General features: G+C 34.8%; 1 protein-coding gene across 1 annotated transcript in view; it reads left to right on the top strand.

Annotated features, from left to right (window-relative positions):
- Nucleotides 1-24,600, top strand: part of PHF14 (PHD finger protein 14) — a gene marked incomplete at both ends in the record, with an annotated part of 90,723 nt that overhangs the window by 32,174 nt on the left and 33,949 nt on the right. The window contains 3 exons of the mRNA XM_010189739.1: nucleotides 7,246-7,414; nucleotides 20,020-20,070; nucleotides 20,234-20,355. Coding sequence (XP_010188041.1) covers nucleotides 7,246-7,414; nucleotides 20,020-20,070; nucleotides 20,234-20,355 — 342 coding nt within the window. The remainder of the gene's footprint in view (nucleotides 1-7,245; nucleotides 7,415-20,019; nucleotides 20,071-20,233; nucleotides 20,356-24,600) is intronic.

Below are 24,600 nucleotides of genomic sequence, written 5' to 3'. Positions count from 1 at the left end.
AGGTTTCCCACCCCTGCTGTTTTGAATACCATTTTAGTCTTTTGATTAAGCTATGAAGAAAAGTGCAATTTTTTTATAAGAGGCCATGTACTTTTCAAATATTTGTATAGGATGTAATGGGAACTTATGAAAAAAAACATGAAGTAAGAAAATGAGTGTAGTGGGAATTTCCTTGAAATGTTAGGCAGTTTGAAAGACTTTTTAAATAAAGTGGTAGTAAGCAGGAAGCACTTAAAAATAATTGTTTCTTAATTTTTACTTTGTATTCCGTTATCACTGCTAATCGTTTACACATAATTTCCAACTTGAGCCTTTGCAAAAGGTTTGATGATTAGAATCATGTACTTGATCAATACATATTTATGTAAACATTGGGTAGTTTGGCATGAGTTTGTTCAATATGCGTCGTATGTTGTACTGTGTTTGAGGATGCTAAATGATTCAACTCGTGTGTGTGATGCTACGTAGATTAGATAATAGTTATACTTTCTGCCAATTTCATGCTCAGCATTTAATAGAAATTTGAATTATGGTATGCAAAAAAGAAGTTTGAAATTTTTGAACTAAATTCACTTTTACATTTAATAGAATGGTTTTTAACATTTAAAACCTAATTCGTTAAAGAAAGCACACCTAATTAGTTATCTCAGTGTTACTGAACATTAAAAGGAGGTAAGGATTTTAGTCTTAGTAAGAGTTGTGAGCACCAGTGTCTTACAGCTTATTAGTAACTGATTTCAAGCATTGTTTCGAGACCTGACAGTTTTCTCCAAGGTAACACATACATCCTGAATATTTTAGAAAGAAAATGTTTGTAACAATAGTAAGTTCAAAGCCTGCCCTAATTTCAAATGGATTTGTTTTGAGAGAAAGTGCATAACAACTATTTTATATAATAAAACATGAAAGCATTAATTTCTCTGTTTTGGTGTGGTGCTTTCAAAGTAGACCGGCGGTTCTAATCATAAAAATGCTGTGGCATACTTTTCTTTAAAAATTTGGAAGTTTTCAGTTTCTTAGAAATTCTGGTGATTAAACACTAGAATATTCTTTTCATTCTCATGTTATCATAAAATTAAGTCTTGTTATTCTCTCTGACAACTTTTGTGCTTTTATCCTTCTGTCCATTCTGGATGGACTGGGGACTGTGTATTTTTCAGGTAGAGAACGATCTGAACTGATAAAAAAAGCAATGCACAGTTGTTGACAGGTAATACAATGAATCAAAATCTGATTATAAAATACTGACATTTTCATTAAGAAAAATTTCATTAAATGAAAATGTTGGCAACTACCAACAGGGACTAGCTCTTCCTATTGAAATAAGATCGCTGAAAAGCAGCGATAACTTCTGGTAGCATATGCAATGCTGGGAACTGAGATGATCAAAACAAGGACTAATGTTCATATTGGGTTTGGTGGGCTTTATTTTTGTTCCAAAAGGCTGAGTTATCTTAGTGGTTAATCTGCTGTAGGGAGTAACGGCCAGAGGACAGAATGAGCTGTGGAGTCCCTGCCCAGTTGGCCTAAGAACTCTCCTTAATTCAGATCCCTGACTCCACTCATTCAGTACTCATCCAGCACATCTTTGTTGCTTTTTCATCCTGTGTCACTGGTTAGATATAAAATGTTTAGCTTGTATTGTGAGTGCAATACGATATTGCATATAACATATAATTTTTTATGTGTTTGTTACTTGTCCTAATTAAAGAATTTTTGGGTTGTTGCAAATGGCAGATTTTCAGTACATTTATTGTCTGAAAGATGCTCTTTGAAGCTCTTTGACAAACTATTTTTGGTTCGTACATACCGTCTTTTATCTTCAGAATAAGAGCAGTCTTTCTTCTTTGCACTTCCAGAACATCATTCAACATGTGTGATTTATTCAAATTACCAGGGCATGGGTGTCATCTTAAAGCTATGGTACACATTTCTCAAGTTCAAAGTGGTTTAATTCTTTGCTAACGTTGCAAGAAGTGATTTATCACAGAGTATGTCTGCAAGACCTGTTTTCTCCTGATTAAAAACAAGCCAAACTGTAATAACTGTGCTAACAGCTGTCCTTTTTAAACACTGAGGGCGAAACTGTTTTTTTGGAAGTACTGCAGTGGTGTTCACTCAGCACAGAAGATTTAAATTTATTCTTCACAGTAAGCACTGTGTGCAGGGGATGCTGATTTCTTCCAAATCCTCTTCCAGCCTAATGCCCAGTTGTGATTATAAGAACAACTGTCTTGTTCAGACCAAGTCCTTTATCTTTTCATCACACAAGCCACTCTGAGACTATGTCCCATAACACAGTTAAGGCAGTTTTGTTCATCTATAATGTGGTAATAGAACAAAACCTCATTTTTTTTTTTCCTAATTTTTGTAGTGTTGCCTTTTCAGTAAAATGTTTTCCTATATTTTTGTCTGATTTTCTGTCTCACATAGCAAAGATGTTGTTAGCTTTGTTATTAAAATTCCAAAAATAAAACAGATTAATGTTTAGTTTGCCAGTACGTTGGCTTTGAGCCCTGTTTGTGAGATCTTCAACTTCATGACCTTTCATTTATAAAGGAATGGTGTTCAGTTTTTCTTGAGCTTTTCTCATCATAATTTTACAAATTTCCATGTGCCAAGCCCATCTGTCAAAGTGCATTTTGATTTTTTTTTTTAATGTGTAAAACTGCAGCATAAGGAAGCATCATAATGTCATTGTTGGCACTGAATTTTTTGGGAAATAACAGGATTTTCTCTCTACGGTTTTCATTACCACTTTGCCAAAAAAGGACCCATCTCCAAACTATCCATCCCCTCCTTGTTATCTCAATGATGTAGATGTTCACTTTTTCACACTGTAAATTTCTAGGTTAACAGCCTCATGCTATCAGTTTTTAAAATTTCATAAACAGAAAACACTTTTTGGTCTTTGAATGCTTACTAAAGTCCCATTACAGTTTCACGTGTTTTTTGAAGCTGCCCATGCTCAAAAAAATCTGTTCCCCACCAAGGAGCACAGAAACATTTGCATCCTGCAATTATACAAAACCAGTGTTTCAGTGTTAGCCTAGAGCATTAATAATTTTTGAAAATTAATTATGTGTGTTCCTTTTCCTTGTTGTTCTTGTCTTTTGCTACGGAGATGAGAAGATCCGTTTGCTTTGTGAGATGGAAAGGTATCTCTGGTGCCATTGGTTCATGTACCAAGTTGAACTGAAAACACAACAAAACCATGCAACTTCTTTTCTTCTGTATGTTGTCAGTGCTTAATCAAAGACTTTATGATTAAGAGGTTTCAAATCATCACTGAGATTTCTTGATGGTTCAAACATTTCCAGTAATTTCTAGTAGTAGGCATATTTTAGTAGTAGGCATAGTATTGCCTATTACTGAGTTTCTCTGTGTATCTAGATTAAACAAGTCCAGACTAAAAGCAAATCAACACCTGTGTAAAGAAGTTGAATCTTTGGCACCATTTCTGCTGTTAATTTGCTTGTGCTGCATAGCAATGTTTGCTAATTTAGAGGTAGTTGAGGAGTGTTGGAACAGTTGGAAATGTGACCTGTTGTGGTAGCTTCTCTATTCACCGATTGTCCTTGAAAAGCTGAAATTATATGAGCATGACTTTAGCGTACCCAAAAGGAAGAGGAGTCATATGGCTTCTCTCTGTGAATATATGGGGATTACACAGCAGAATGGGAAAAGAGTTCTTTAAATTCAAGAACTATGTTGAAATAAACCGTAATAGGAGCTGAAAGTTAGAAGATTGTTTCCAAGTCAGAGGATGGTGTGTCTGTAATAGCTTTTCTGTGGGCCCTATGGGACCTAACAACCAAACTGCTTTATAGTTGAAGCTTGACTGCTTTGTAATAGGGTTGATAAAATGTGGTTGCCTGCAATAGAGGCATAGTAGAGGCTACTCCAGTAAATCAAGAAGTTGCTTGTAAGTTCATGTTTATAACTTTCCTTTTTTCTCATCATCTTTGGTGTATTTATGAGGTTTTGTTCTGTGGTTCACACCCCAACCCCTTACCCCCATCATACTATGGTTTTATAGCTTTCTTTTTGTAGGTCTAGCTTTTTTCTAATTTTGATTGCTATTGGTGGAGGTGTTTCTTGTCTTCCTCACTAACATCAAAACTAAGATACTTACTTTATTTATATTTAAATAGGACCCTAATGAAACTAAAGTACTTTACTGATCTGCGTCATTTCTCTACAACTGCCTAAGCTTATGTAGCAGAAAAACAGTGTCTTTCCCTTTTATCAGTGCCGAGCTAAAGAACATGAATGATTTAAATCATAGGTGCAGGGTGGTAGATCCAAGATCCTGGGTTTCCAACTCCAAATACTGCTGTAAAATCATACTGTTATTTTTTTGTCTTATAAAGACTTCAATTTAAGTGCAGCTCTTCAGATGTAGAATGCTTTTTTTAAATTTATACACAGTACATATTTTTACCATAATAATGGGGAAACCAAACTTTTGTAAGAATTGCTCATCACGGTTTTTTTGAACACTTTCATAGCTATTGCTTCCATCTGCATAAGCAGATCACAGTGAGTACTTTCAGTTGTGCTTTCCATTACATAAATTAATGACATGAGTGGTGCTGCAGTGTTACGGAGGGCTGTGCTCCCTGATGCTTACCAAACAGAAAATCTCCTTAGAGTTTTGAGTTGGACAACTGGAAGATAATGCATCATGTAAAAGAAAAGATCACAAAGTAACCTTTAGCTAAGCAGACACAAAATTTTGAGGGAATGCTGTTACCTCTGAAGCTTCTCTCTGCTGTTACATCATTGGAGGGCCTTTCTCGATAAAATCTTACAATAATAGTAGTTTGGTTGGTGTGCTTTTGTTTATTTACTTAAGCAAATGTGCATACGTATTTATGTGTGTTTAAGCATGTGTATTTATGTTTACATAAAACTCCAAAAAGTAGCATTTTGTGAAAGTTATTATACCTTATGTATTTTATTGGTTTTATATTTTAGTGTCTGAAAGAGGCCTAGAAATGTTAACAGGTACTGTGTCTGTGGAAAAAGGAGGTTTGTAAAGAGGAGGAAGAAGAGCGTATTACATTACACACTTGTATGGTAGCCCAGAACTATTAGCAAAGTATAAAAAAAATGCATAAACTGACTCTCTGGTGTTTTGGCTACTAATAAAATCTCTATACTTAATGAGAGAGGGGAGAAACGTCTCCATTTCTAGACCAGCAAATAATTCTGGCCCTGGCATGTGTCCTATTTCCAGCGTTCTCAAGTACTTTAGAGTGAAGTGATTCATGTTTATAACATTATAATGTAGCCACAATTATCGTAGTTTTATATATGGAAAAATTGAAGGAGAAAGTTATTGACTCAGTCAAGGTTACACTCGTAACAGTTACAGTCCATGATTAGATTCCTTTTATTTTGACGTGGTAGCCACTGGTTTGTCTAGCGCACTATGGTGACTGCTGTTGTCTTCTGGTATAGCCAAAGGAGATTGGAGATTATACTGCTTGGATTAGTTTGAGAGAATTAGAAAACATGGAAAGCTGATGGAGTTGGTATTTGTCAACCCTTACTGAAGTTCACAGGAGAAAAACTATTCGTGTTGAAGAAATCAGTGCAGACACAATATACAACAAATGGTGTAAGTTGGAAGGGACCTTAAAGGTCATCCAGTCCAACCCCCCTGCCATGGGCAGGGACACCTCCCATCAGACCAGGTTGCCCAAAGCCCTGTCCAACCTGGCCTTGAAACTTCAAGGGAGGAAGCATCCACAACTTCCCTGGGCAACCTGTGCCAGTGTCTCACCAACCTCACAGTAAAGAATTTCTTCCCACTATCTAGTCTAAATCTACCCTCTTCCAGTTTAAAACCATTACTCCTCATCCTATGACTACATGCCCATGTAAAAAGTCCCTCCCCAGCTTTCTTGTAGGCCCCTTTAGGTACTGGCAAGGCCACTGTAAGGTCTTCCGGGAGCCTTTTGTTCTCCGGGCTGAACAACCTCAACTCTCAGCCTGTCTTCACAGAGGAGGTCCTCCCCCTTGATCATCTTCATGGCCCTCTTCTGGAGTCACTCCAACAGGTCCATGTCATTCTTTTGTTGGGGACCCCAGAGTTGAACACAATACTCCAGGTGGGGTCTCATTAGTTGTGCATAACCTGACTTTGTGCTTTTGTTTAGATATGGGATGAGTATGCGTTCTTGTCACAAGTGTGTATTAACATTTAACTTCAAATAATTAAATGCCTGCATTTTGTTTGTCTCCTTCCAAACAAATTTGCTCCTTTTTTTAGATAATTTTAATGTGTATATCCCTGTTCACACCAATTAATATCAGAACATGATGTTGATTTTGTTTTAGTTGGTGTTATAAAAAGAAAATTTTTAATATGAAAACAGTGATGAATTGGAATTTGATTGAAATGATTTATAATTTTTTGAATTGGAAGTGTAATGTGAGAAGGAATTAAAGAAATTGCTCTTATCAATGAGTATAATTTTTAAGTTTTCATTAACATATTTTTATTTAACATCCACATTTATGACTTTGCATAAAATGAGTATTTTCTGCAGATGAGAACAAAACTTGATGACTTCCCATCTTGTTAATTCTGTCTTGGAGTTTGTTAATAGCATTACCTTAGCATCTGTTCACTTTTGAAGTTCTGATTGTGATTTTGTACTTTCCGAAAAACTCAACAGGCATTTTCATTTAACTCAGTGTTCCAAGTTTGTTAATACATGTCTCCATCGTCTATATCTTTGTCTCTTAACTAATTTTTTCAGATTTAAACCCCAGTGCCTTAGAAAATGCATATTAAAATTGTTTTTCATAACAGACATTTCTTCTAAATCCCTGCCACTAAAGAGCACTTTCATCAGAATAAATTCAGCAGTATGTCATTGTAAAGATTAAACTGCAGCAGCAGTTACGGTAATGAATAGATTACAGATCAGTAGGCACCATTAAAAATGAGGATACGGTAGGATGCAAATGGTGAAATAGGGTGCATCGTTCTTGAAGATTAAATCCTGTGTTCAAAAATCTTGGTTTTCAAAGTTGAAATACTCTCAGGGAAAAAACACAGTAATAATGTTTGCTTTTAGATTAGTTGCTTAAAATATCATACATTTGACTTCTTCAGGTGTCCATTTGCTTTCTTGACTTTTGAATTTATTTTAAGCTGAAACGCTTCGATATGTTTCTCTTTCTACTTTTGTGACTGCGGTTTTTAATAGAAAATCTTCCACTTTGCAGGCAATGTTCAGAGTGTGACCAGGCAGGTAGCAGTGATATGGAGGCTGATATTGCCATGGAAACCTTACCAGATGGGACCAAACGGTCGAGGAGGCAGATTAAGGAACCAGTGAAATTTGTTCCTCAGGATGTACCGCCGGAACCGAAGAAAATTCCAATCAGAAACACGGTAAATGATGGTTGAGTTGTTATGATGCAGCTCATATTCATCATAATTTTGTTTTCAGATGACTTATGTTTTGGAGATTTTGAATTGCGGGATTTCAATTTGACTGATGTTCTGTTTTTATCATAAATGACCTTTTATCTGTTTAATTCTTTATCGCTTGTGTTAAATACATAGTTTGGCTACAACAAAAAGCTGGGAAACACAGTACTGAACTGAAGAGCTGTGCAAGCTTTTCCTTTTACCTGGGTCACAAAGTCCTCTGTTAATTGCAGAAAAAGGCAAAATTCAGTATGCACTTAAACTTAGCCTTTACAGCTGTTCTGCATCTTTTTGATAAGGATACTTTGTTCTTGTATGCTATGATTTAAATATATCGAATTGCCAGTTACAGCTGTGAACTAATTAGCCATTTCCTTGTGTATGGACAACCTACTGACTGCACATTTTGTGACTATCACAAGACCCTATTATTTCAGTCTGTTTCCTAGTCTTACTAGTCATCGTATGTTTTCCTGGTGCATAGTTATTAGAGAAAAGATGCAAAAGCTCTTGCTTCCTGTACTGATGAAATATTTAGCATCTTTCATTTGAAAGTAGAACTTTTTTATTAATTAGGGTATTCTGTTGTGTTTCTCCAATGCTATACTCCTTAAAATTCTGCTCTCCAACTTGATCATAGAACAAGGTTTTTCATATGTGATGTGTCACAACACCTGTAAAATATACATGAAATATCAAAAGGCTTTTAGGTCCAGTTTAGGGAATGTGTAGTGTTCCTGTGACCCTTTGGACATGTCACATATATAAAAACTGGTGGTTCATCTTCCAGTATACTTCTTACTATTAAGAAATACTTAAACCCTCTCGTGTTAGGCATATTTCATCTCTCATGCAACACAACTTTATTTTCCTCACAGAGCTCTCCAGAGTTTTTATGCTTGAGGTAGCAGTTACCCTGCTTAACTCTTCTGAGTATACACTGATAGGATCAAACAAGCATTTTCCTGACTTAACCTTAAATCTTTGCATTAATTACTTTTCAAAATATTTGGACTGTTTGGGCTGCAGCTTTAATTTACCTAATGGCTTCCTTTTCCTGGTCTATGATTAAGAAGAACTTTTAAGAGTGACTGAAGGGTAAGTGATTAACTTAGCTCAAACTATTAGGAGTGTGAGTAATCCAAAATTGGATTTTGTGAATAACTGAGAACCCCTATATAGGGGACAAAGTTTTATCTTCTTTCTTTTTCTCATTGAGGGAAAGTTCCCTTCTTCCCCATGTGTAAGAACACATAGGTTCACACCTGTCTGGGTAAGTTGAACTGCCTGTTGTCATGCTGTTGTTCACATAGAAAAGACTTACCTGGTATTCCTGCTTACTGAACCCTTTGGATCTTCTCTCTCCTTTTTCTTCGTTCCCTTCCCTCTTTTCACACCTAATTTAGTGGTGTTAAGGGGTGGAAAATCGTGATTATGGGACTAAAATGAACTAACTGTTGCAGGAAAGACAATCCTAGTAGTAATAGACAAAAAGAGGGATATAAGGCATTATACAGAAATCCATAGGAAAACAAGACTGGCTTGTTCTAATGCCCATTTAATAACTGCTCAGCACCTTCTGTGCTAAATGTAGAGAAATCTGATTGCTCTGAAGTGTTCCCCTCACACTGTGACACTGACATGCTACAGTGGTGACTTGCCATCTCACATGTTAGGGGGTGTGTCTACGCACACTGGTATGTAATAAAGAGATTACATTTACTTTCAGTGGACCAGTATGTTGGCACGGTACAGCTTTGTAATGTGGAGGAATTACTGCTGCCAGTCCAAGAAAGACTTTGTTCCTCTGCTTGAATTTTTAGGCTCTTTTCCCATTCTTTCAAATTCTCTGCTTTTCTACAACATACAGATTTACAAGATAACATCTTGGTGCACTTAGTTCTGTATAACAGAATGAGGATCACAGACCCGTGAAGACTTAATAAATACTTCCTGGCAGTACAGGATTCGTACAGTACCTTTGCTGTGAACCAAGGAAAGTTGGTGTTAGGTTTTGTTGCTTGTTTGGTTTAGTTTGGGGTTTTTTGTGGGTTTTTGTTTGTTTTGGTTTTTGGTTTTGTTTTTTTTTTTAAGGAAGAGAATACTTTTTAATTCCTTAGATCTGGAGTTGTCTGTATATTTGGAAAAAAACCCCAAACAACCAAAAACCAAAAAAAAACCCAACCAAAACCTCAGAAACAACCTTTGAACAGCTTCTCATGTGAAGTTTACTTGAGTCTGACACAGCAAACATGTGGTACATTTCAGCAATGATGACCAGATGCTTATTCTGTCCTTTGTGTACTTCTCAAATCCTTTAAAAGGGTTTAAAATAAAGAAAAAAAAATAGCAATTTGAAAATAATTGCTGAACTGTCCTCTGAGTGTACTTTGTATCTCCAGGTATGTTTTATTTGATTTAGTTTTATTTTGGAAGAAATTGGCAAGCTTGCTTAGCTAACAGTGTGTAATCAGCCTTGCTTACAGCTACAATCAACAAGTGCAATTATAAGACTGTTGAATTGTGTATCTGTTGCTCTTAAGGAAATTTCCATTTGTTTTGCATAAATTTATCTTGAATTGATATAATTGAAAGAAGGTGGGTTTTTTTACCATGTACCCAAGAGAACAGGGTGCATCTTACGTGTTTAGATTTCGTTGTAGTGGTTTATCATAGTTAACTCTTCATTACTTTGTTGACAGAAATTGTGGGTAAGCCCTAATATTTTATTTTTATAAAGTTGCATTAGGTGTTACTAATGACAGTAATAGCTGGTGTCTGTAAAACACTTTATACAAATACATATGATTAATGCCGCCTGTATGCTAACTATATGAAAACATATTTCATGTTAAACTGTACTTTCAGAATTGATATTTTGCAATCATCTTGTCCTGCAGCCTCTAGTTGGTAACACTGATTTCAGAGATGATGAAGGATACCCCCTTTCATGAAAAATTGCTTTTTTCTGTATTCATAGTATTTTTTTGTAATTTCTCTCTGCTTGGGATATACTATGAAGAATAAAAGGCTCTTTTAGAAGTATTCATAATTTTACTATTGTTTCACATCCAACCTAATTATGGATGTATAATTAAGTCCTGCAGTTTTTTGTTTTAATCCTTTGAAGCATCTGAATTCATTAATGTTGTGGATTTTCCTTTCCAGGGCTAAACTGTTTTTTAAGGAACTAGTAATGGATTTTTTTCCACTTTGAATGTAACCTTAAAATTTCCTTTTGTTTAGCATTATTGCAAGAAATAATGACATCTAATTTTAATATCTGTAAGCTGTACTAGTTCTCCTGCTTTTTTTCCTTTATGAACTTAACAGTTCTTTTCAGGATTTTCTCATCTTAAGTCTCTTACGTACTTCACCTTACATCTGTGTGGATATACTCTTAGAGTTTGAGTGGGATGCTCTGTGTTGTTTTGAATGAGGTGCCTATTCTTCCTATCTTCAGTCTGCTTGTGCAAAATCTTGGCTCATAACTAATTACTGGCTGGGAATAGCTCTGAGGAATATTCATTTTCCACTCATTGAGAGAAAGGCAAGACTGTTTAATGAAAACTCTGGTTTTCTCCTAGGGACGACATTGTTCAAATCTTAATTCAATCTAGTCTTACATCAGAACAGTGATGGCCAGAGGCCCATGGCAATTGGAGTACACTGGTGTTCACAGCTTCTTTGTGATACCGGAGACTCGGCTTCTGTCTGTTATTTGGAAGTGTGAGAGAAGTGAGACTGAAGCAGTTATTCAGTCAGGACAGTGCTTTTCCCATGTACAGTTCTTTACATTAATTGTGTGTCAGGGCAGTATTTTGCATCCTAATGCTGTTTAAGCAATTTAAAACAACACTCTGAAATGCTTTCTGGTATTGTCATCTCTTAACTTTCAAATACTTGGGAAGATAACACATACACACACACACATATCTCTAGAAGATCAGCTGTTTCAAAGAAAATGAGGTGACAGAGAGAAAGCCCAGCCACTTGGACTGCATTGTTGTAGAGACAGTGCTTATCATATTGTACAGTAAAAAATACATTTTACAAGAAGGTATTTCATTTTTTTTCTCCAACTTACTAAGAAAGACCATGCAAACGAGTACATCTAAATACACAAGAGTAAATTTAAAGATACTGGAATTCTACTCTGAGTCAGGATCTATACAAATTATAAATGAATGTAAATAGGCAAGACATTAGGCTTTTACACTTTAATCTGTTGTATGAGGACTGTATTTGTGGACAGAATTTAGTTAATTGTTTATACTTATACAATTCAACCCAAAGAGGTTTAGTGGTCTAAACTACCTTTATTTGAAATCTGTAAACTTTGTATTTCCATTTTCATAATTGTATGAGCTTCACAAATCATTATTTCTGCTGCTAGTTAATTTCAGAGATATTTAATAGCTAATGATTAGCTAATAGCTTATAGAAATAAATAGCTAAACTTTGTAAATCAGTAGGTGTCTATAAACATTATTTTTGATATCTGTTAAATACCTGATTTTAACATTTGCTTTTCAGAGCTGTACAACTTTGTCATATTGGATATTTTTACTGTAAAGATCAAAAGTATACAATAGTTTATTTGGAAAAAATATTTAAAGACATATGGGTAGTGATTTACAGCAGTAGATTGAGATAATGCTTTTCATCTACTCAGCTATATATGTTCAGTTCTTCAGAGCCTTTTTGAGATGATCTGTCTTTACAAAAAACAGCTTTTAACACATTTCCAGCTTCCTTTGCTATCCTTGAATAAAAAAGAAGAGAGATTATTGTTTACTAAAATGTTATCAGTAAAATGATTTATTTAATCTGGTGTCATATTTTTGCAAAATAAGTGTTTTCTTTCTGTCCCTTGAAAAAAATTAAATATATTTCTGTGAATTTCTTCACTTAAAAATTGTCATGAAGTCTGCTTTACCTACTGTATGTGCTGTCGTGTGGAAGTGCAATGGAGTTTCCATAAGGAATATCACATATACATGCACATATTCTTTGAACTTAAGTGATGTTTGTGTGGTTGAATATTTCATTCTCTGAGAAGAGCTGTCAGATCCTGGTACTCTTAATGAGCGTATTAGGAAGTGGTATGGGTTGGTTGGTTTTTGTGTGTGTGTGTAAATTTCATTTTTGGTTCCTTTTTATAGAAAAGGAAGTATCTATCCAGTGTTTAAAAGGAGTTTTGTGAAGGGATTTTGGGAACTGAATCGTTTGTTGAGGGATTTAGATAAGACTTTCTGATCTTCTGGTACCAAACTTATTTTCATTATCTAAAACCTGAAAATCTGATAACTTTTTTTTCTATAATTACAGTATAGAAAGTCCAAATGAACAGACAGTGATTTTTCTGTTTAGCAGTAAAAAGTCTGTGTTTTGGGAAAAACATAATGAAACAACATTATGCTGTTTGTTCTTTAAAACATAGAAGACAACAAATCTGTGCCTGCGGAGTTGTGGTCTATGTAGATTAGTTTTTTTAAAAATGATAAGAAGAAAAGGAAAATACCGACAAAGCACCTAAAAACTATTTCTAGCACAGCAAGTTGTTGTGCATAGTGCTTTTGTTTTACAAATAAATACTGGTACTTAAATTATTACTTCATGCTTTTGTTTCGAATAGGAAAAGATAAAGAGGAGTGGTTAGTTTTTTTCTTACCAAGTGTATTGTCCTTTAAGACTGTTATCTTGTATTGCACTGAAGCATTTCCACCAAAGTGGGTGTTTCTATTTGTTTGGTTGGTTTGTTTTTTAAGAAAGTGGAAGGAAAAGAAAAACCCATGGTGGAAAGATCACTTCTTTCTGATGAAGGAAAAGCATGAAGAGATGGGTGTATTCCAAGTGGTTTTGCAATGGTGTAGCTATTGATATCTCTGTAATGTCTACCTATCACTTCTGCAAATAAGTAAATTTAAGTTCACTTTTCCAGAAAACAATCACTTATTTTAGCAACATCTGCAAAGTGATTTTTTTCTGGCCTTTTTACCCTTCCGCTTCTATGTCAGTTCTCCAAACGTGTGCTGTGGAGGATATTAGTGCTAAAAAGGTTATAAATCAATCCCGCTAGTTCTCCAATTCCGTTATATGTTTGGGTCTTAGAAACAGTAGTTTCAAGTTAATTGCCAGATTCAGTGATAAGAAAGCTTGACAGGAGGAATGTTGCAAAATTTTTGCTTTTCTAGAAAATAAGAAGTTCTCAACAGAATGGAAACTAAGAAAAGAACTAGGAGGAAATTGTAATTCTATGTAATTAAAGCTTCACGGTTGACTTGATTCTCTTTATAATCATATTTTGATTTAGTACTATTTCTTTTTGTCTGGCAGTTTCCTTTTTATTACTGCCAGCTTTCTGGAAAATTAAAGAATTTTTTCAGAGATGTATTTTGAATAGTAGTGATATGTGCCATTTAAGGTATTCACTTTGCTCTGTATTGAGCGAGTGTGCCATCTGGTGTCTGTATAGCTGTCCTTACCTTTATTTAAAATGATTTTATGCCTGTGCAGTGCCTTCAATAGAACGTTTTTTCTGCCTGTCAACAAAACAAGAGAAATTAAAGGGATTTTTCTGCAACTGGCATGACTTTTTCATTGGCAAGGGATGTTTATAACATTGAACTCTTAATTAGGATTGGGTAACATCATGGCTTAAAAATTGCTGTCTTAGTGAAATGGTATTGGTTTGTGTTTAACAGGAAAGAGATCACATTATCTGTGCAGTTTCAACCCTGTGGGTTGTCTCTCAGGCTATCTAAAACCTATAGTTTGCTTTATGCATGCGCTTGTTAGTTAGCACAGGGATTTTATTAGGTTACTTTTTTGGTAGTAGTGGAAGTGTTCCCAGTTGTGTTTTTTGAGTGTTCTGCTGATGTTTCATGTCAGAGTTGTCTTCTTTTCTATAGAATGACTTCTTGAAATGACATTTAAGTGTTCATGTCTAGATTTTCAAAGTCCAAAATTGAGACTCCCACTTCAGTCTTTCTTCTTCTCCAGTTTTTGGGTTGGCGATTTGATCCCAGTGTTGATCACATTTTTCCTTCAACATTTGTCTTTCCATTTTGGACAGTTTTTTTTAACTGTCTGGTTTTCCAAGTGTCTTGAGTACAATTTTTCCTTTCATGAGTTGGAGTCACGTCATGCTCACACCTTTACAGATTTCTTGTCCATATATATTCTTAAAATGTCACCATAGTTACAAATCACTCATGGATTTGATTTGCGTCATTTTGTATCATTTGTTTCTTCATCATGCATTACTAATTTCTTATGTTAGTATTCTACTTTTCAGCCATTTCAGCCATGTCCTAATTCTTTTGAATTCCCTAAGATGATATTCAGTTTTCCCAACCGCAGCAGTAGAATGCTGCACACAACAGTTGCATGCTTTTGTGTCACAAAACATAATGGCTGAAAGAAACCTGTTTTTTACTTCTCCTTCCCTTGCCCTAGTTCTAATTTCTTCCTCTTTTTAGAGGCATTCCCCAACATTCTTTCTTAATTGTGTTGTTTTACTTACATTATATGTTAGAAGATACTGTATATTTGACGGAATATTTTAGTAGCTGTCAGCTTAGATCATTACAAATTAAATTAGAGAGGGGCAAGCAAATGCTCATTTTTTTTTTTCCCCTACTTCTTCTTTTCAGGTTTGATAGCTCTTTGCTTGTTGTGTCCATCATAGTTTCTCTGTAGGTGCTCCTGTGAGGTTTCCTGTGAATTTTTAAAACATTGGAGAGGCAAGAGGCAGAGTGGTTGTTTTTGTTCTAAATTTTGAATACAAAGTCACAAGTTAATGAAGTAAGTCAGAGGAATGATGTATGCTTTAATACATACATTAATATGCTTTTAATGCTCCAACTTCCATAGATGACAAGCCTGTAAGTAAAAGACCACAAGGGATGTTTTTAATCTTTAAGTTTCATTTACCTAGAGCTTTACTCTTTTCTGAGGACAGGCATTAAAATTGCTGTGATGACCAACCCTTAGCAAGTTATTCTTGGAAAAAAGAGCTTGTTTTCACCTAGATGATTTCATTGAACCTAATGGTTCGGTCTGTTTACCCGAGGAACATAATCTTGTGCCATTCTAAAGAGTTTAATTAGAAATCAATTTGCTGATGTATAGACATGGAGATTTTTTTCCCTCAAAATGTCATACTGAAAATTCAATCTATTTTTATCTCTTATTATTTTTAACTTTTCATTATTTTTTTTCTTTTTTTAGAAATACTTTGATTTTGTGCTTGCATCTTTAATTCATTGATCAGTCTTGGTCTGTTCAGGTTATTTGGGGATGTATTACTCATGAAAGAAGACTGTACATTTCTCTTTCATTTCTGTTCAGTGTAAGGTATGTTCTTTGTAACACAGCAGCCAGATCTTTTGACTGCTTCTTTAGTTCAGAAAAGAACAGCTTTTAACTTGATTTTCTAACAAAAATACATTACACTGTTGCCTACCATTCTACTGTCATTACCTCTAGTAACCTGTTGACCCATTATGGCAAGATTTGATACAGAGATACATACACCTAAGGTAGTTAAGTTCTTCAGTACTTTTCAGAGCAACTGGATGGGAAGGATGAGTGTTGAGTAAGGAAGTGGTTTTAGTTATGAGCTCAGTTATCCTTTGCATTCGGTCTTTCACTGACCAGTGTAGAGCATGAGTAGTTTGGAACCTGTCCTCGTGTGTCTGTATTTTAGTTGGGGAGCATAGGGACAACCTGGGGATGTGGTGGGAGACATGGTTTGAATGTAGTAGAGAAGGAGGGATTAAGAAGTCACTAGAGAAAGGGAGGAATAAGAATATTATGGTATAGTATTAGGAAGTAAATTTGACTAGTTTGGCTGTTATTAGCATCTATTTATTTATTTACTTTTATTATTTAAGAGCCCTAATTGTGAAAAGATATTAATTGAAAAATAGTATTTCCTTTAAGTGTCATGATTACGACCTTGGCATAAAATTTTCTGATTTTCTGGGATACTTGGATATAGGATAAGATATAGGATCAGCCCTTAGTTAGGCATATGATTTATTTGCAACTGAAGTCTTAAGTTGCCTGTGTAGTAACCAGGAGGTAGGTATCTGCATGGTGATTCCATTGTTGCTATGGGATTTAAAGCTCAGTGGCTGGAATCTTCCTGTCAATAGCAGGGCAGTGTCTGAGCACCTCGCACACTCACCTCTTACTTGAGTGCACATTGTATAAATTCCAGAGTTGTGCAAGTGTAGAATTTAGGATGAGGCACAACAAGACTTGCCAATCAGCTGTCATGAAATGTCAATGTTTGAAATATTTACAGAAACCTTTTACTTTTACATATAGAAAATTATATAGTTACATATTTCGACCACATTCCGTTGTTCAATACTATTTCTTTAAATTCCTGTCTTAAGGTGTCATCTTGTGGCTGTTGCCATGGATGGGTTGAATCTGTCTAATCCAAATCCAGCTGTGTTTCTTTTCTGGACTGAGTTATCCATTCCAAATGGTAGATATTTTAGAGCATATCAACCTGTTGCAGTGAAACAAAAAACCTGCTGGGATAGCACTGGCATTAATGGGGATTTTGCTTGGGTGCTGATAACATGAGGTTTTGCTTTCCTGAATTACTGTTTGAGTGTTTTGGCCAAATTTCACAGAACTGGCTTGCTGCATTTTATGATAATAAAGAAGTCCAAAATTGAAGGTATCTCTAATAGTATTGTTTTGATTTTAAAAATCACTGCTTTTATATGCGTCTTATACTGGATTAACATCTCTGATTCCAAATAAATTCTGAATATGAACAAGTTTATCTCAGTTGTAGTATTTACCACTGAACATATATAATAACACTGTTCCTTTAAGCTTTTCTTTTATAAGAGATTTTAAATTTTAAAATGTTTATGGCAAGTATATGCAGTTCTAACATTTGATTTCGGATTCTGAGCCCACTAATGGCAAAAATTATTCAAAGCATTTTAAACTGTAAACACAGAATCCTCGATGTAGTAATCCAGGTTTATCTGATTCTTTTGTGTGAACTGGTAAGATAACTTTAACAAAAACATGTAAAATTACCAATGCATAATTACTGGAATGCCATCGTTGAAAATCACAGAGCATTCAATTTTCAGTTGTGAATTTGATGTTATTTTCCATCGAGTATGCTGACAGTAGTATAATGATTCTGATAAGAAGGTAGCATCGCACATATGTTTTAATGTGGAAGTCAGTTTGAAAAAACATTATTGTAAAATTGTATTACTTTAAAAGCATGTAAAATATCCTACAAGGGATGTTTGTATGTCAGAGGTGGTGTTTTTAGTGTTTGTTTTCTAGGGATTGTCAAAGGGATTCAAGTGGTTTTTAAGGTTTAGAAATATAATGGAAGCATAATGCAAGTATAATTTTATGTGACATTCCTTGTCATATACCTCACATTATGTAGCAGACAGATGAAAACCAACATTTTCTTGACAAAGGTGACTAAATGATTTATAAATCTTGTCTCTCCCTTTTCCTGAGGTTTAAATATGATTCATTGCTTTTTAAAATGCCGTTATTAACTTGTAATCTTTTCCACTTAGGAAGTATTTCCAAATTACGTATCAGTTTTTAAGATGACGTTACTCTGATTGTACAAAGCATACATTATTGTCTCTTGCTGCTTAAACATGGAGTATGTGGACCGTAACACTGCATCTGTTGGCATACACCTTTAGACCTACACAGCTGCATTCAGCAGGGCCTATGTGCGTTAAAATTGTCAAAAGTTTTAAGTTTCTTAGAAAAAATGTGAGAGATTAAAAGCAGTAAAATTGGCAGTTAATGTGCTGCTGTCTGATCAAAGTTTTTCTTTTGTCTAGTTTTAATTTACAGTGACCTTGGGTTGTGTTACCCCATGTCAACCCATGTAGTTGACATGTAGCCCATGTTACATTACTACCACTAACACTGCGTCGATAATTTGAGTTGCTTGTAATGAATACGTTCTTCCAGATTATGACTCTTCAATATCTACTGTGTGGCTTGTGGAAGGTAGAACACCTCAGTTATGAATGTATTACTAAATGTATAGTAAATACTGGTATGTATTAAATAGATAAGGTTTTACATTTTTTTCTAAATCATCTTTAGGGGAAAAGTGAAAGAAATTATCTCAATGGTAGTGTTTTCCATTCCTTTCTACTGCAGAGTTAACTCTTGCCTAAAACCAAAAAACCCTTCCCAAACAGTATGATATTAACATACTCAGATCAAAATCTCGTAGGTAGAAAGGTATAGATGCGTTGAAGTGGTTGATTTATTTACAGTATAACTATATTTAAATGTGAAAACAGTTGAAAATTGTGTACAGTCTTAATTTGAAATTAGTATAAATCCCCTTCAAAGAGTACCTGAAATAGGAGAAACATTTTAGTACTAACTTCTTTGGAATTGGATTCATGGCTGCTTGTGGTTCTCAGCTCACTTGAGGATTTGGGTGGTTTTTTTTGATCAGCTGGTTTTTACTTTTTCTGAGGTGAACACTAGACACTTCAAAAAAGGTTTTAAGTGATCATAAAGTAGGTAGTAGATTTTTGTTATCCCTAAGGTGATGATTCCCTCGTAGAAAAACAAACATTTTAAAGTTTATTTATTTATTTATTTTATTAGTGTTGCAGTAGCAGACATTGTGAGTTAGTGGAATTTTCTTTGATATTTTTCATTTCTTTCCACATCCCTTCTAATTCCCTTGTTAAACAAGCAGGAGAGAGTGTGATATTGTCAGCTCATGGCAGTTATTTAACACATGCAGGTTATAATGCTGCTATTTCAGAGATAAAAACATAGTGGCTGAAACTGAACTTCTGTGAATTGCATGTAGTTACTTAGAGCTGCTTGTAAACCTTTTGATGGTGCTGTTACAGACCTTGGAAACCTCTTTTTCTTGACATTGCTGGTATTTAGATTTTTTGGCCAACTGCAATAGTGAAGTAATTTCCACTTTTTGTATTACCTGTTCTATCTGTTTTATACCATTCATATGTTGGTGTGTGCTACAGCTTTGTGAGCATGTGCCATGTACCCATGGTATATGGTAGCTTTCAGGTTGAAAGCTTTAATTCTTGCTTACTCCTCAGAAGCTATAGTTATTGTTTTCTGTTTCTATTTTCATGAAGTTTTTTTAATTTTGATTTTTTTTGAGTCTGATCATTTGGCTTACAAAATAGCACTTCTAAGTGCTCCAGGAATTGGCTGCAATACACTGTTCATACCAATTTTCATATTATGCATTTTAGTATTGAGAAGCTTGTGCAAAGTCTGTAAGAGATTTGTAGTCTTTTAGAATAAGATTCTACCTGCTCGGGTCAACAAACATATTTGTATTTACTTTTTGACTAGTTCTGTAGATTTATATCCATAATCTGAAGCTGTTTTTCTAACATTGGTTGTAGTTGTCTTGTTTTATATTTCACGGTTTAAATTATTTTCTGTGGTAAGTTTTTGTTGTTGTTATGAATAATAGATAAATAGCAAAACTCTTCTGTTACCTAATATTGAATTTTAAATATATTTTCTTCTAGAGAACTAGAGGACGAAAACGAAGCTTTGTGCCTGAAGAAGAAAAACCTGAGGTTGGAATATAGTGTTTTGTTGTTATTTTTTATTTTTTATTTTAAGGTTTTTTTAAAAAATATACTTTGGACTGAAGTGTTACTTTCAGTGCTATAATTGAAAATATTTGCTTTCCTTCCCTCCTTTTCCCCTGTTCCTTTCTTTTGCCTTTTGCTATGACAGGAACGGATCCCCAGAGAAAGAAGACAACGACAGTCTGTTCTGCAAAAGAAGCCCAAGTCGGAGGATTTAAGGACTGAATGTGCTACCTGCAAAGGGACTGGAGACAACGAAAATCTAGTCAGGTAGGTTTGATGTTCTGACCTTATCAGGAATTAAAGTTCCATCTTCATAATTTTGTCACTGCGATTATAATGAAGAAAATGTGCTTTTTTAAAAACAAACAAACAAAAGCTTATTTAGGGGAAACTTTACATGAGAAATGTTGGCTTGATTCACTTATTGACCTGACAGACACATTTACACTAAGGATTAAGATGTAAATAACCAAGATAATCTGTTTGTCTAAAACAAGAGAATTAATTTTCTCTTGTCAGGGTGAATTTTCAGTGTTATAGAGCAGGTCAGAAAGATAAACAAACCAGCAATTTAATGATATTAAAGATACAGGAGCATCCTTAAAGTAATTAAATAAACATCGTTAATAATTTTATGAACCGAAATGTGGATTATGAGGAATTTATGTTTTAAAAAATGTATTAATGGTAGCTCCATTAATGCAGGTCATGAAAAGCTTTGATAATCGTTTCTTTCTGAAACAGAAGTGAAAAAAAGATCTGTTGAATGGCATTTTAGTAGGTGCAGAAATCTAATTAAAGTGTAGAATAGTTGCCACTGAGTAGCTACTGTTGACCTCAACTTCTGCTGATTTGGACTTTATAGCTGGCATTGTGGCCTCTTTGCGAAGCTGTAGAAACTGCTCACAGTTCTTGAGAGAAGAATAATGGGGCTTTGCAACCAGAAAGCGAATTTTAATTGAATCTACTGAGCATTCATTAAAATGATCTCATAATAAATTCAGATTAAAAATAGTGTTAGATTTAGGTTCTGTATGCTTCAACTAGATTTTTCCAGACAAGATCTCCTCTTTAGCTCAGATATAATTATTGGTTTTAACTGGAAGACTTAATAGATCGTTTAAATTATTTCAAGGAATCAATATATGCAAACAACACATAGCTTTAGAATCTTAGATGTCTTGTACTCAGAACAGCTGATCAGTTACAGCATGTGATTTACTGTAGAAGTTGATACAATACCAAGGATTATGTCCAGATTGTAATTTTACTTCCAAATTAGAGGCAAAGTGCCCATACCGCTCATCAGTAACTCTGTGACTCTTACATAGACAAGCTACCACTGCTGGCTACTCCTAGATCCTGCTCAGTACCAGACTCTGAAATAAAAGCAGGATGTTACCGTGATTGCTGATACAATTAATACTGATGAGTACTAATGGTCGTATAGTTTGTAGCTGCCCATGACAAGATAAAGGGCTTTCTTCAGCCTTAGTGTCTGCAAGAAATAAAAGATGCAGGAAGACCATTTTGTTGTGCAAAGGAATCCTAGGAACATGTACTGTGCTTTACTGCGAAAAAGTTTTCTTCTTCAGGTTTCTTCTAAAAGTGTTGAATACCACATTTGATGACATACAGGATAAGATGAGAAAATGCCATGAAGAACTGTATATTTAAGTTGAAATTAAAAAATTTGATAGAAAATTAGTGGTATGTCTTGTTTACTATCTGAAAAGGTTTTAGTGGTAGTTTAGATGGGCCAGAAATGAGCATACTACATGCCAAAACCTAAAAAATTCTCTCATAAAGTATTCTCATAATTAGGATTGAAAACAGAATAGTAATCCTGCATGGGAGGAAAAAAGGAGATTCTTACATTCTAATCCTGTGTTCATAATTCTCTGAAAAATATTTTCTGAAATCTTCTACCTTATTTTCTGTATTAGTTTTTAAAAATGCTTATGAATTTAAAACTTGCTTTTCTTCAGATATTTTTTATACATAGCTGAAATTTTTTCCAGGTTAGATAAAAGTCCTTCTAAAGTTCTGTGAAGGCTGATTTTTGATAATTACTAAATGCTGGTAACATATTTAGTAAATTAGATTTTTTTTTAGGTTTTTTTTTTTCTTGTTCTTAATGCTGTATTTATTTTGATGGGAGTAAATTCAGGGACTGTAATACGATGGTAACTACCAGATAGGCTTTCTGCTATGCAACCAGAGCTGTGTAGGGGTGTGATCCACAGAGCATTGCTATGTCAGAGGTTTTCAGACCTTCTGCCTGCACTGCTTCTTTCTCCTGCCTGTACCATCATGTAGGTCTCCTTTGTGGTAGTAGAAATAGAGTGCTATCTTAAGTGCAGGTTGGTAGGGCTCCTTGTAAGCAAGAAAAGTTTAAGAGGAAAAGCAAACAAACATGCTTTTCAGTATCCATTTTTTTCATACTGTGTTATTAAAGCCAAAACTTTCTCAGAAAAGCAGTGATCTTTGTCATAATCTTTGCTCTTCGTTCAACAAATGTTTCGTGATTACTGGGTTTTATTTTCACCCTTTCCTACCTGTCTGCAAGTAAGAAAAGAGGTTTGTGAGGAGGTTATAAAAGAGATTTTCCTGAATATAAAATTTGATCACCAAGTTAAATGGAAATATGCAACTGCTGAAACTGCAGACCTAAGGAATAATCTTGATGAGCCTTCTACATTTTCCTGCTGTGAGTTACTTCAAACAGAGAGGAATCGTAGTAAAATATGGAAGGTTTTTAATATTTTATATTTGACGCAGATAGGTTTGATGTAAGGTATGGAGACACAGCACTTTTAAAAAGAGTTCAGTGAAGGGACTTAAAATGCGCCCTTGAAACTGAAGTATTGTGGAAACAGAGTGTACCGATAACAATATACGGCTCAATCTTAAAGAGTAATGAAATACTGAAAATATTTGCTTGACATTATCATAGAATCATAGAATGTATTGGGTCGGAAGGGACCTTTAAAGTTCATCTAGTCCAACCCCGCTGCTGTAAGCAGGGACAGTGTTACCAGATCAGGTTACTCAGAGCCCCATCAAGCCTGACCTTGATTATTTCCAGGCATGGGGCCTCCACCACCTCTCTGGGCAGCCTGTTCCGATGATCTACCACCCTCATGGTGAAGAACTTCTTCCTAATGTCTGATCTAAATCTACCCTGCTATAGTTTAAAACCATTGCCCTGTGTCCTATTGCTTACACGCTCTTGTAAACAGGCTCTCCCCTTCTTGTAAGCCTCCTTCAAGCACTGGAAGGCCGCTATACGGTCCCCCTGGAGCCTTCTCTTCTCCAGGCTGAACAATCCCTACTCTCTCAGCCTGTCCTCATAGGAGAGGTGCTTCAGCCCATGGATCATTTTTATGGCCCTGCCCTGGACATGCTCATGTCCTAATATGAATATATGTTATGGAATATGAGAGCTTCTAAAGCTTGATGTGAAAGGTTAATTTTCTAACAAACTCAGAAAATAATTTTAAAGGATATATTTCTTTTTAGAGATGAATTCTACTGTTTCATTTAGAAATGCTTTTCTTGTAAATTTGTATATAGTATAGACCTGTAGTAGGTTTCCTAAGAGCTTTATTAAAGTCTTTCATGAATCAATGAGAATGATAGATCTTGCAAAGGAATTGCTTGATTCATAAGTATCTCCTTTTTGGGGGGGACCGTAACTCACTAATGCAAATCTCTAAAAATAGCTCCCTTTAGAACTTAACCATATTTAGTAGAAATATGAATGGGGAAGTATATTTCAGGTGGCTCAATATGTGATAGGTAAAAACTTGCCCTCCACTTTGCACCATACTCCAGAGTAAGTAAGTGATTGTACCACTGTACACACAAAGTGCTTCTAACATGGTGTTACTGTCTGTTCCAGTTTGATGACAGAAAAAATTAAAATGAATTGTGTATTTTACTTTAATATGTGGAACCGATTCTTTAAAGAAAAATCCACAAACTGATCTGGGTTAAAATCTTCCAAGGGAAGACTTCTAAATGACTTCACTTCTCAAGAAGTGGCCTCTTGATTAAAAAAAAATCATCTGGCTCTCAACTGCTGCTATTAAAAAAAAAAAAATAATAATTATAATAATAATGATAATAATAATAATATTGTTGACTGTAAGCTGTGCTTGGGTAATATTTAGGAATATTATGCATCAGATAAAATTGGTATTGGTTTGAGAAAAGCAAAGTAAAGTTAGAATATAGTTTATATATGGGGCAAAATCATATTTGACCAGGTTAAAGAAATCTCTGAAAAAGCATTAGACTTCTTCATCCCATAATTTAGAGCAAGCATGTAGCAATATGTTCTTTTATAGTCTTGTGTACTGAATTTTTATGCTTTATTGTCAATTACATTAGAATTTTTCATTTTGTTTGATTTGCAGCAACTGAGACAAAGTTATTACTTCAGCATTACAGAGAGGGTAAAATAGACTAAGGTCACGTCTTTGAAAGAACATAGGATATAATTTTTTG

This window comes from Mesitornis unicolor, unplaced genomic scaffold (genome assembly GCF_000695765.1).
Source record: "Mesitornis unicolor isolate BGI_N332 unplaced genomic scaffold, ASM69576v1 scaffold34048, whole genome shotgun sequence".
In the NCBI taxonomy this organism is placed as follows: domain Eukaryota; kingdom Metazoa; phylum Chordata; class Aves; order Mesitornithiformes; family Mesitornithidae; genus Mesitornis; species Mesitornis unicolor.
This window is presented reverse-complemented; position numbering and strand designations above follow the sequence as displayed.